The sequence below is a fragment of the Vanellus vanellus genome, assembly GCF_965231255.1.
Source record: "Vanellus vanellus genome assembly, chromosome: 3".
Classification (NCBI taxonomy): Eukaryota; Metazoa; Chordata; class Aves; order Charadriiformes; family Charadriidae; genus Vanellus; species Vanellus vanellus.
Window position 1 is genome coordinate 23,748,750 of NC_138907.1, and position 13,973 is coordinate 23,762,722.

The following is a 13,973-nucleotide window of genomic DNA, read 5'->3' on the forward strand; positions in this document are numbered from 1 at the left end:
ACTTGTTTGATGTCATGTTCTGTCACTCATCGTTATATTCTGAAACTCTGCAGTCCTCAGGCACAATTGCTAGAAAAAGTTTGCACATTTCAGCTCCATATGACTTTGAATAGTCCTTTCTAAGAAAGGCACAGGAAATACGAGTCTATTCTGGAAAGGTGGGACTCAATTGCTTCTCCCTGTGGTTTGTTCCACCTGCTACATTGGTACAAGGCGGGTTTGCTGCAGAAAGACGGGGACCTGACGCGTGCAAGGTGCCACCATACCTGGTACAGCTCTATCCGCTGCTCCGAGACCCGTGCCTTCGAGTTCTGCAAGCGGAAGACCCTGAACTCGGCCTTCACCAAGTTGGAGGCATTCTTCTCCATCGCCGAGACATCAAATCTGACGATTCGGAAGTAAAGGCTGTAATAGCTCGGTGGGATGGCATCTGCAAGAAGGCAGTGTGATTTAATTATTTTTTTTAATGGTAAAATACATTGTTCCTTCAAACAGTGTAACATAAGACAGCCTCAGTACGGGAAATATCTGTAGCAGGATTCAGTTTCCAATGCCAATTTAATATTATTAGCAATTTAATAAAAAAAACCCCAAACCAACCCACCCAACATGTGTTTGATTATAGGAATACTGTATTAATACAGCTTAACAACTATTTTGAACTCTATTTCAGGTCATGCATTTAAACCTCCCCTCTTTCAACAGTTGTGGAAAATCCTGGATGCTTATAAATTGGGAAAAAAATCATAGCAGTTGGTATCTGGCAAATGCCTTCAGACTTGCAGAGTTCACAAGGATCCGCTAGGACCACAAGTAACAGCAACTCATCTGATCTGCATGTTCTCTGAAGCCCATTTCCCCCCAGAATACGGAACATAAATTAGCCAGCTTCAGATTTTGTTTCATATTTAGTTATCTAAGGGTTTTATTGAACAAAATATTCATTCTGGTTATAGTGACAAGGGCAGGAAGAGAAGAGGAAGAAGAAAGGGAGGGAAAAGGCAAGCAGATAGTAGACCTTATGAACAGAATTACATCCATTTTGACCACTTGCAAGCAGTAAAAACCATAAACGTAACCACTCCTCACTATGCGTTGGGGGGAAAGCAGAAAAACCAGTTAGAAAAATGGACTCAAATCTTCAATAACAGCGTTAAATAAATCAGTTTAGGTTTTAAAACAGTCTCTTCCTCCTTCCCAGCTGTAAACCCTGACAGAGGCTAAGCAGAGAAGCACTTCTTCACAACCTGGGTTACCCTGAAGGGTTTGGCAATCACCTGAGGCCTTTCACCCCCGTCCTGACCAGCAGCAGGAGGAGGAACCCGGCACCCCAACCACCATCCCGTGTGTGTGACTCTCTCCTTGCCCTGCTGCCTGGCAAGGCCCTCCTCAACTCCACAGCCCAACTCAGAGAAGAGACAAAATGACTCCGAGGCCCTGATGAAAATCTCCATTCAAACTGAGGAAAAGGTTTCCTCTTCTCTTACCACGTGAAAACTGAAGTGGATACAGAAAATAAAGGAGGGAAATTGTATTTGGAGGGCGTGGGGGTGATTTTCAGCCGAGGAGGCAAAGCTCACAGGCCTCCCTGGGGCCACGCCAGCAGGAAGACTTCAGATAGTAATCAGAAAACACAAAGTTTTCCCACCAGTCACGTAGCTCAGGATTTGCCATGCAGTGGCAGGAGATGACAGCCTTGACGTTAGGGAGGTGAGCAGCTCAGTGTTGACACAATATAACACACAAGTTATCATTTCTATGTAAAGAGATGGGAGAAGCCAAGTCAAGTACATCTGCCTTATTATTTATTTATTATCCAGTTGGTGGCTGGTCACAAGTGGTGTTCCACAGGGCTTGGTACTGGGGCCAGTTCTCTTTAATATCTTCATCAATGACCTGGACAAGGGGATCGAGTGCCGCCTCAATAAATTTGCAGATGACACTAAGTGAGGCGGGATTATTGATCTGCTTGAGGGTAGGATGGCTGTACAAAGTGTTCTGGACAGGCTGGATTGATGGGCTGAGGCCAACGGTATGAATTTCAACAAGGCCAAGTGTCTGGTCATGCACTTGAGTCACAACAACCCCATGCAGCGCTATTGGCTTGGGGAAGAATGACCGGAAAGCTACCTGGTGGAGAAGGACCTGGGGGTGTCGGTTGACAGCCGGCTCAATATGAGCCAGCAGTGTGCCTGGGTGGCCAAGAAGGCCAACAGCATCCTGGCTTGTATCAGGAATAGTGTGGCGAGCAGAACTAGGGAAGTGATCGTTCCCCTGTACTGGGCACTCGTGAGGTCCCACCTCAAACAGCTTGTTCCATTTTGGGCCCCTCACTACAAGTAAGAGATAGAGGTACTGGAGTGTGTCCAGAGTAAGAGCAACAAAACTGGTGAGGGGTCTGGAGAACAAGTCTTATGAGGAGCGGCTGAGGGAACTAGGGTTATTTTGCCTGCAGAAAAGGAGGCTGAGGGGAGACCTTATTGTTCTCCACAACTACCTGAAAGGAGGTTGTAGAGAGGTGGGGGTCGACCTCTTCTTGCTAGTAACAAGTGACAGGATAAGAGGAAATGGCCTCAAGTTATGCCAGGGTAGGTTTAGGATAGATATTAGGAAAAGTTCATCGCAGAAAGCGTTGTTAAGCATCAGAACAGGCTGCCCAGGGAAGTGGTGTAGTCACCATCCCTGGAGGTATTTAAAAGACATGGTGCTTAGGGACATGGTTTAGTGGTGGTTTTGGCAGTGTTAGGTTGTTGGTGGTTGGACTTGATGATCTCTAGAGGTCCCTTCCAACTCTGATAATTCTGTGATTCTGTGATTCTGTGATTCTAACTACTAAAGATTAAAGGTAGTTGGAATAAATCCTTAATAATATTTATTCATATCAATAAGATATATTAATAACTTAAAGACCTTCCAAATATTTAGTGCTTCTGGACTGGCTGCTATTACCAGAACAACACAGCAGCTCCCGGCTACACAAGGCAACACCACTCACAGTTAGACATTTAATAACTGATTTGTTGTAGCTCTTTGAATAATTCTAAACTGAAATTGACTGCAAAATAAATACCAAGTACAAGTCAGTCACATGAGGAATAAAGCAAATTTATGCTGTCTTCACAAAATTCACTAACACGCTTCCTCTACATAATTGGGCCAAAATCTCTGTTTTTAAATGATCAGAGGTAAAAACTCCTAAAAGTAGTCCTAGCTGTGAGAAAATCGTCAATGACAAAGAAATAACCTCTGCCTCAACTGTAGATGCATTGTAAGTGAGAGATGACAAATTGTTAAAATACTTAAAAAAAAAACTCCGAAAGAGTACTTCCCAAAGCAGAGCTCCAGTATGGTCAAACTGGTAAGAGGGATAAATACGAACAGGAAGGCCCAGGCTTCCTTATGATCCCATTTAATTAAAGAAACAAAACAAAGGTTCTCAAATTTCCACATCTGCAGTGCTCAAAGATAAAGCCCAAAGCATCATGATCAGTACTCTTGCCTACCAGACTCATTGACAGAAAACTGCTACAATCTTATAGTGAGAACTCAAAGAAAACCAGATGCAAACTACCCCCACACCAGAATGACTCCACTCTCCCATCAGCACCACATTAGTACTGGTCTCTCTCAAAGTACCAAATGAAGGTCTTCTGAGAAAAGCTTAACTTTATGCAATGATTACTTTAATTTCGATACATCTTGCAAATTCTTATAGAAGCTACTTGGTTCAGAGATTATATCCTCATTTAAGAGGGAAATAATCTCCTCAGTTTATTTTTTTTGCTATAGGAAACTCCGAGACTACTACTTGTTCTTCAGCCAAACCTAATCCTACTAGGAATATAATTTGGCATAATAATATGTATATATAAGATTGATGTTTCCAGGATGAGTTGTAAGTTGTCCTTCCCTGTCATTTATTTGAGGCATCAACCTACCATTTCATTCCCCGTGGACAAGCCAAGCTAGCAGCCAGGCACTTGCCCTGGCACAGACAAACCCTGGCCATCCTGACTTTATTTCGGATTGAAAATTCCTATTTAACTGTCCGTATGATTTATATTTAGCTTCTAACTTATTTCTAGAACTTTCTTGTGCTATATTTGTAGTCCTTCTTTTCAGTTTCTAGATTTTAGATACTGTTTGTGTATTACAAATCTGTGAATGTGCATCTGAATGGATTTTCCTGAACCACGTCTGCATTTACATTTTTTCTTTCTTTCAGACATAAAGAGGATAGAGAGAGAAGGAATATTCTTCAAGTGTGCATGTTTTTGTGTTTGCATATGTGCATTCGTATACACAGCGAATGAGCATTTACCTTCCGCTGGAAGGCTGGCGTGGGACATCCACCATGAATAAAAATGAATTCTTGTTTACAGAAGCTTCATCTGTCATATAAGATAGTTTTATAACTTGCAAAAATTCCACAAAATAAACTTCATTTCTTTATTCTATCATTCATTACTATTCACGGGAAGTCAATTCAGGAAAAGGCATTATTCATGGACAGCTGAAAAAAATTGGGTTTTTTACTAGCTGGAACCCTTCCTCTGAAAAAGAATGGCTGACTGCAGAATTGGGGTTTATGTGAAAATTAATCAACTTTAAGACTGAGAATTGAGACTTGCAATTCTCTTTAAGGGAATGGAAAGAACCCTATGGAGTCTACAAGGTTTTGGATTAGCCTTTAAGTGGTCTCAGATGCTGCAATTTATCTCTCTTTCTGACTCCACCTTAACCTGACAGTTTTATCAATTCAGACTCAATTAGGATACCTCTGGACTCCCTTCTGGTTTTGGCCCAATGACTCCAGTAGACACCAGAATGACTCTGACCAACTACAGTTACCCTGCTGCAGACTCGACTCTTTAAGTATTCTTTGAACCATTATCATTAATGAGTAGAATTAAACCAATATGTTTCCTGTAGCTAGGAAAACATAGATTTCTTTTGTTTTGGAGAGGGAATAGTAAATGCAGTGAGAGATTCCTTTTTTATCATCTTTAAATTATTCATTAATTCAACCCTCAAAAGCCTGAAGACTTCCAGCTGTAATAATCATGATCACAATCATCACAGTACAGTTGAGACAAGAGTTATACAGCACAGTTGGAGAAGGTGAAGGCAGCATCCCTCCTCCTCCCTTTCGCCTGCTGAACACCGAGCATCACAAGTTTCTTGAACCAGCTGAAAGTTCATCAGCTGCTTTACACAGGAGAGTCCAAACTGCCAGGTTAAAACTCATTCAGGTATGCGAGTGTTTAAGTGCATCAGGACACTGTGGTTTCTGTGCTTCTAACTGACTTTGCTCAATGTCCAGCATTCTCTAAGCTCCTGTGCCAGGAACTGGGACAGAAAGCAGCCCTGCTCTGACAGAGCAGAAAAGCATCGATGGGAGGGGTGCAGGAGGCCTACCCCAAAATACTCAACAGTCTGCACTATTGCTCCAGGTTGGAGCATCATCAACGGGAGAGACTGAACACATTCTCTGTCCAAACTAGCAGGTAGACCCCTCCGGCATTGCTCCTGGGAGGACAGCGAGCTGGAGTCGAGCTCCCTTAAACCGAAAGCGGGAACGGAAGGAGTTTGTTTTATGCTGGAGATGTTCCCCAAATCAGGAAATCTCCTGCACCAAAGGATGATACTTTTGCCTTCCGCAGTTGTGTTTGATGAACTAAGCCCTGCATTTCCACAGCTTTCCTCACAAGTACTGCATGTACTGACATTTCAGGAGAAACAAAACACTCTGCTTGACACAGCTCTTCTGAGAGCTGGGCTTTCATTCAAAAAGACCTAAATTCAATTGTATCCAAATGAGGCTTTTTTTCCCCTCTGAATTTTCATTTCTGCTATTGAAACAAAAAAAAATCAATTATGTGCGCAGCCCAAATTAGGAAATGTAAACAACTTTTCTTTCCTCGTTGGAAGAGGCCAGACAGGCCGTCTTCACACATACACCCACACTGGAAAGGCTGAGCGCTTCAATCTAATCCTTCCATCAAGGGCTTGTAATAAATGCTCCAAAGATTTATTTTTATTCCCTTTTGTGTTTATTAAACTGTGGAGGGTTTCTTTTCCTTTTTCTTTTCTTTCTGGTGCCTTGCCCATTCTTTATTACAGCAGCTACAAAACATGGAGTGCCCTTTTCTTCTCGCCCTCTTTTTTTTTCTTTTCCTTTTCCCCTCCTCGTCTTTCTAACTGCAGTACATGAATGACCATGTAGTAGGCTTTGAAGCAGCACATGCAAATATTTATAAGAGTAGCTCAATTGTTATTAAATGCAGTTGTTATGCTTTCCACGCTCTGGCAAGCTTCCCTAACCCCTCTAACTATTAGGGCCATTTAGGCTGTTTAGATTTCAGCTCACTGATAGCAAATCCTACCTTTTTTTTTTTTTCTTCTTTTTTTTTTTTTTTTTTGTAACAAGCAGTATAATGTGACATCCTTTCTCCCCCCTGTGTGAATTTTACTCTCTCCTCAATACATGGGTCCCTGCCACGAGCCAGGTCAGGCTGCCTTTAAGGACATCCAGACGTGGTAAGTGAAGCAGCATGCGCAAGGCTGCCGGGAGGATGGGCAGCTCATCAGCTGTACCGGCACGTCTTTCCAGCAGGATCCCATCCTTCCTGTCAGGCACACTCGGGTCACAAATCCTCTCATTTATTCCAGGGAAAGTCTCTCCAAGAAATTAGAAACTTTTTTCATGAATCTGGGCTCCTAGAGCCCACGGATAATTACTCTGCTCACCCCTCCTGACCCTGCCGTGACTACAGAATCCTGCTGGAAACCACCTCTCTGCAATGAAAGGCGATATATAAATACAGTGAACCAAAATAGGGGGGCCCACAGGTTATATTTGGGAACTGGGATTGGCCCTCAGTGGTAAATCAGCTGTACATCAGCTTTCCATTAGCTCTGCAACTCTATCCTGCTGTGACATTACGTTACGAGCACATCCATTAGCAAATCAGCGCTTTTGGACTTAAACACTTGCACCACTTTCTGCTCAGACATTGCTTCCAGTCTCTTGCCGTATGGCTTCAAAGTCAGACGGTACAAAAGCAGCGTAAGAGACTTACTCCAACATTCCAGTTTTTACCTGCAAAGCTGCCAATGTGCTATCACCTTCATCTGTCATCAACCACCTGCTGCTGAGGAGGGACACTGCACTGAAAGTGAGAAAAAACCTGCGGAGAGCACAGTGGATAAGGCTTTCAGCTGAGGCCCAATGGCTCTGGAGCAGCTCTTCTCGCAGAGCAGGGTACGCGCGCGCCTACACTGCAGTGGAAGGCACGACGGCTGTTATCGCCCCTGCTTTTGGTGAAGAAGAACCCGTGCCAGAAACTGGCAGCTAGGAATCTTCCACTGAATGATCCCTAGATACATAATTTATCCAATGCAAAGGGGAGCAGGTGGTTCAGAATTCCACATTCCCTGATAACTTCAGTGTTGGTATTTTCCGCATGTGGATGTGCTGACACTTAACAGGAGGAACAGACAGACAGACCTACATAAAGGAAGACAGAGCTTTCTTCATCAGAAAGGCAGAAAGAGAACAGCTTGGCGATCCAACTGGTGGATGACCCTTTTGAGCATCAGAACAACTGAAGATTGAAACCTGAAACCACTTCCCTCTTTCACCACCAATTCTGACCCCTGGACCTGTCCCTGCAGTCACACGGGGAAGCCTCAATACACCTTCACTAAGACGGTGGATTTTAGAGTCCCGAGGTGATTCCCCTTGGAGAAAAACCAAAGAAACCAAACCTCACTCCTACAGGGACTCCTGCTGCAGCTTTTTAAACATGACTTTCTTTCACCAGCTCCACTAACAGAAGCCAACCCTGCGTTTTCTTATTTCAGTAACAAATTCTCATATTAGTTAACTTTTTCTTTCTTTGTAGTGACAACACAGTGAGCTCTGATATGCGGCAGGGAATCCATGCGTGTAATTATTATGCCATAAACTGACTACGAAGGCTCAATAAATGTCACTAGCAGACTCTGGAGTGCTCAGAGCAAAGACACTCGGTAGGGCTCACAGAGCACAAATGCATGGTTTATTTTTTCTGCCTCTGTCAAGCTCTACATGTCCAAAAAATATACACCAGTGAAGGTCTAGGTGGGCATGGATTTAGAAAAGAATAATTACCTAATTCCCAGATTTTGTGATATATTTTCTCCTGTTGAACCACTTGCTATTCCTCTTTTAAAACAAACTAAGATCTATGACAACATATGGAAAGTTAAAAAACCCAGGACGTTCTCCAGATTGAAGAGATAGGTACAATGAGGCAGAAATGGAATTTTCTGAAGATATGTTTATGAAATGATGCGTTCCTTACTTAAAAACTGACAAAGGCCTTCTGGTTCTGCTGCTACTTCCTCATTGCTTCACCGAGCCTGTATCAAAAGATGACTAGCCAAAGCTATGGAGGTCATAGCACAGTGATCTGGTAGTCTGGTTTCCAGTTACCCAAATAATTAATGCCTTCAGGGTACTCTTATTGCTCTGGAGTCTGATGGACTTTGACACTCTTACGTAACTGTCTTGTACTCTTGATTTCTGTAATGGTGAAAAATATCCTCCAGTGGTCTTTGGGTCAAAATGCAACGGGTATAGTAAGGACACTGAAACAGTATAATTAGCCACTGGAGAATCATAGAGTTTAGTTAAAGTTTAGCTTAAGTCCTCACAAAAACAAGTAGTAAAATAAAACTCAAATCATTGGTGGTGGTGTAGCAAAGCTGCTGCACGGGATTCTTGGTGCAAAACAGGTTTAAGTCCTGGCTTTGTGGGCCGTTTTAAACATGCAAAGAGAAGGGCATCTTACTACATACTCCCTACTTTGTGTCACTTTGTCTCTACTAGCACATTGGAGCTGGATATGAGTCCTACAATGGGCATCAAACCCTGCCAAGAAAAGCTACCATTGCTGTTTTAAGGCTGTAACAATACAACCCATTTTAAAACTGTTTTGATGTTTGGGGTTGTTTTTTTTTTTGTAATTGCTCTCCCTGGGCTGGGCCAAATCATGTTGCAAGTTCAACCTCGACTTTATTTACATGCTGCAGCTGAAACTGACTTTGGATGTTCCTTATTTCGGTCTGCAGACCATTGTAAGAAGGGCTGTAATTTTCCTGTGTCACTGAACTGTCTGATTTAAGTGAATCTTAGCAGCCAGAAAGCCCTCATTTAAATCCTTTCTTCCCTTGGGCTTTCTCTTTCTGCCACTCTTTCCCAATTATTCTCATGAAGCTACTAGTCTTTGTAGGCTCGGTCCGAAACACTGTTTAGCCTGAAAAAATCCATACTACCCACACCAGCTAGAAAGAACGAAGACAAAATACCTATTTTGAACAATCAGCTATGGCTTCTTCTCTCCTTCCTCTCCTATGGGTACCATCTGAAGCAAAACTGCTGGGCCAACATCACATATGTTTGTTCACGTACTACGAGGTGCAACACCAACAGCAAAGAAGTCTGAGCTATGACAAATCCCCCAAATGAACCCTTCTCAAAAAAACGTTTGCAGCTATTCTGTCGCTCAAAAGGCAAAGGAGAATCAAATTTAATACCAAAGAGAAAAATCGCAGGAGCATTCTGCTTTATCTGAGAAGATGACCAAGAGCCTCTGAAAAAGTCCACGTGATCGTTCTCCTGTAAATGAGAGAGAGGCGTTGCTGCCTCACACGCTCCGGCTGCAAGGGGATGGAGAGTTAACGTGGGCGCAGGCTCCCACAGAAAGACCCAGCTTCCCTTCCCAGACCATGCTATGAATGCTAATGCGCAGCAAGCAGAAAGGGATTAACCTCTTTTGTGCTTTAAGCCAGGCTTTAAAGACTAGACCAGATTTCCAAGTGTTCAGCACGCAGTATTTTGGGGCTTTTTTGTTGTTGTTGTTGTTGTTTTAATTTTTCCAAATGTCCCCAGAACGAAGTCTTCCAACTGGATGTTTCTGGCCTGACTTTCAAAGGGCCTAACTGTTCTTGTGATCTTTTGAAAATCAGTTTTGGGTTTTGGCACTGAAATGGAGCTGGATGTCTCTTCGCCAGTTAGCCCCAGCCGTGGGTGCCGACACTTACAGAAAATCTTCACCTTGAATCTTGCCTCCTCCTTAAGTCACCTTGCCCAAAAACCTAAAGCAAAAATTCCCTGTCAGTCTCCGTGAGCTGGAGTGTAGCCACATATGTAGCAAGTGTAGCAATTTTTTTTTTTTTTTTAAATTTCAAAAATACCTCTGTAGGATTAGAGGCCAAGCCACTGGGCTACACAGAAAAACACCCAAACCCTACCAAAGAAGCAGAAAAGTCAGAAAAAAACCTCTGTGCACCTTTCCTCTCCCTCCTTTTCTTCCAATATTGCGTATCACCTTCAGCCTTTATTTAACTGGTCCATTGGTCTGTGCTGGGTGTCAGTGTGATCAGCTCCTATGTTTTCCTTGACTGGACCATTAAAGAACAAACACCCCACAAAAGTGACACGCTGTGAGAGCAGAGGCAGCAAGAACTAACCAGCGCGTGTGATGAAGAAACAATGCTCATAGAATAACCCTCTTCAGGAACAGGCTCTTACTGCGATGTATTGCCTGAGCGATGCTAGGCTAAGCTTCTCTCCACGCCTCCTCTGTCTCCTACTACTGCTCATTTGCAAAGATTAGAAAATCTGAAAGTGTTTCGGGAATGGGAGAAAAATACTTAAGAAAAACATATACAGTCCTTCCAGACAAGCTACACAATTTGTTTTGGAGGAAATCAGTTGCCTGTGCAGGCTGTCCTGAACAAAAAAGAAACACTTGAGGAATGTGTAAGAAGACACCTGAAAGTAAGGACTACAGACCACAGGCACGAGTACATCTTCAAATACATGCTAAGGTAAATCAGCACAGAGATTGCAAAACTTTATGTTATTACTACTTTACAGCCACAGAGCACTCCTGAGGCAATTACAAGCCACAATCCCAGTCCTTTACAAACTGTCCTATCCTGAGAGTGCTTTCTGTTGAATAAGACTGAATTCCTCTAAGAAAGTGAATTTTTCTTCTGCAATTCTGAAGAAAGTGAGGACTGCCCAGAAGACCAATTCTGCTACAAAACAAAACTCTCTGAGTATTCTAAATCAGAGAGACATGGATTTGACTGATGGACAACTTGGTGGATAAGGAACTGGCTGGATGGTCGCACTCAAAGAGTTGCAGTCAACGGTTCCATGTCCAAGTGGTGAGAAGTGACAAGTGGCATTCCTCAAGGGTCGGTACTGGGACCAGTGCTATTTAACAACTTTGTTGGTGACATAAACGTTGGGATGGAGTGTACCCTCAGCAAGTTTGCTGATGACACCAAGCTGTGTGGAGCAGTCGACACCCTGGAGGGGAGGGATGCCATCCAGAGGGACCTGGACAGGCTGGAGAAGTGGGCCTGTGCAAACATCATGAAGTTCAACAATACCAAGTGCAAGGTCCTGCACGTGGGCTGGGTCGATCCCATGCACAAATACAGGCTGGGTGGAGAACGGATTGAGAGCAGCCCTGAGGGAGAAGGACTTGGAGGTGTTGGTTGATGACAAGCTCAACATGAGCCGGCAATGTGTACTTGCAGCCCAGAAGGCCAACTGTATCCTGGGCTGCACCAAAAGAAGTGTGGCCAGCAGGTCAAGGGAGGTGATTCTGTCCCTCTGCTCTGCTCTCATGAGACCCCACCTGGAGTGCTGCGTCCAGCTCTGGAGCCCTCAACATAAAAAGGACATGGACCTGTTGGAGCAGGTCCAGAGGAGGGCCATGAAGATTATCAGAGGGGTGGAGGACCTCTCCAGGTGCTGAGAGAGTTAAGGTTGTTCAGCCTGGAGAAGACTCTGGGGAAGACCTTATAGCAGCCTTCCAGTATTTGAAGGGTGCCTATAAGAAGGCTGGAGAGGGACTTTTTACAAGTGCATAAAGTGATAGGACAAGGGGTAATGGCTTCAAACTGGAAGAGCGTAGATTTAGGATAGATATTAGCAAAAAAAAATTTCACTATGAGAGTGGTGAGGCACTGGAACAAATTGCCGAGGGAAGTTGTGGAGCCCCCATCCCTGGAAGTGTTCAAGGCCAGGTTGGATGCGGCTTTGAGCAACCTGGCTGGCCTAGTGGGAGGTGTCCCTGTCCATGGCATGGGGGTTGGAACTAGGTGATTTTTCAGGTCCCTTCCAACCCAAACCATTCTGTGATTCTATGATCCTAAACTTAGAGAAGAGTCAGACTGAGCACTGAGCCTCGAATCAACTGCCTGGATCCAAACTTCTGAAGCTGGAGCAGGATCAAAAGCCAGTTGAAAGTGCTGAAACCTCTGGCTAAAATGAAAGGGGAAACTGTCCGGTCCCTTTCAGGAAAACGAAAACAAAACCCCGCCCCAGGGAGACTTGGCATGACCACTGCCAAATACTCCTATTTCTTAAAAAGGAGTGTGGAGTCCCTCCCAGGGGATGGCCCCTCTCGGGACAGAGCAGCACGCGTAGCACAGCCCCATGCCTGACCTTTCTCTCCCAGCAAGAAAGGCCGTTTACCTATTTGCAAAAGCTCGAGCAGCTGGAAACGGGGTAAACTAGCACCTCACATGGCAACGCTTGCACATCTCCCTCAGATATACAGTGCTCAGCGGACACTTTCTGCCCCTGCCTTTACAGTTGCCTGAAAATTAATCTCCTGAAGAAATGTGCCCTCACGTGAACTCACCAGACCCTCCTCTCTGCTTGCCTTTAAAGCTTTCCAGGCTGTTGGCTTGTTTTCCCTCGTCCATGCTGAAACGCGGAGGTTGGGTAACGCGAACAACACCGGTGCATCACATGAGAGCTATTTTCAGGTCTAAATTTTGAGCTGTTGAGCAATGCTTAATTGGGGTAACCTAATTACTCAGGAGTATTCTAGAGAGCAACAAATGCTGATTTTTCCATTCTGGACCACTTCCAGCATATACAAATCTCCGTGAATTTAGAAAGTCTGAAAGGTCTGACCTCCGTTCTCCTCTTCTCAAAGTCCTATTTACACATCACCTGTCATGTAAAGGAGCCAAGAGGGAACGTAAACACAAACCATACTGCTATCTTTGTTCCTCAACAAAGAAATCTTAATCTTGTGGTACGTTAAAACATATGGGGTAAAGAAACAGCACAAGAGCTCACTCTCTCAAACGTAACCCCCTATAATCTCACCGCCGCTTATGCAACACTGGCAGTTTTAATAGCGAGAGAGAAAACCACATCTTTAGACGTGTCCCTCGCTCCTGGGTCAGATGCCATTGTAGCAAGCCCATGCCCAGGCATTCTCCACAGGAGCTGACAGATCCCTTTCCGCTGGGAAGATGCGCGACAAGCTAACAGGAAAGCGGCTGCATCCGTCAATAGGCGTTTGAACAAGTGACAGAGTTACCAAAGCCTCTCTGAAACCCGAGTGAAGTTTTGGTCCCGTTGAAGTCACCGACAAAACATTCCCATCGCTTTCAAAAAGGACAGGAATTTACCCCCACACCTGTAAGCACAAGAGAGGATTTTCAGCACAAGAAAACTGTCTCCAGCCTCTCTGCCTCCTGTTCTCTGTGAATTTAGTTTGCCAACAAAAGGTCCTTCAGCTTTCAGCAGTTATTTTGTGAACATTCAGGGAAGAACAACTCCTTTCAAATCCCCATCAGGATCCTTTGAATGAAATCCCAGGTTATCATGTATCACCACTGAAATCAAATATGTAAATAGATGTGTGTTGTGTTTGGAAACTTCTCAGGTATGTACTTTGCTATTCTGCTTACACTGGAATGTAAGAAAAATATCCTAGTGTCTTTCATCTCTCTCCATGAAGGGCTGCTCCTCTTTCAGCTAGGAATCATAAGCAAGAATTGCAAGTACAATCGCCTATCTCCTCTTAAAAAAAAAAAAAAAAAGAAAAGAAAAGAAAAGAAAGGGGGGAAAAACTCACCCGGGAGCACAAACCTTTCTCAATGGC

General features: G+C 43.9%; 1 protein-coding gene across 1 annotated transcript in view; it reads right to left on the bottom strand.

The window, feature by feature from the left end:
* The window catches only part of TGFB2 (transforming growth factor beta 2), a 65,465-nt gene that overhangs the window by 20,043 nt on the left and 31,449 nt on the right, over nucleotides 1-13,973 (bottom strand). Inside the window, exon 2 of the mRNA XM_082480169.1 lies at nucleotides 267-430. Within this exon, the coding sequence (XP_082336295.1) occupies nucleotides 267-430 (164 nt within the window). The remainder of the gene's footprint in view (nucleotides 1-266; nucleotides 431-13,973) is intronic.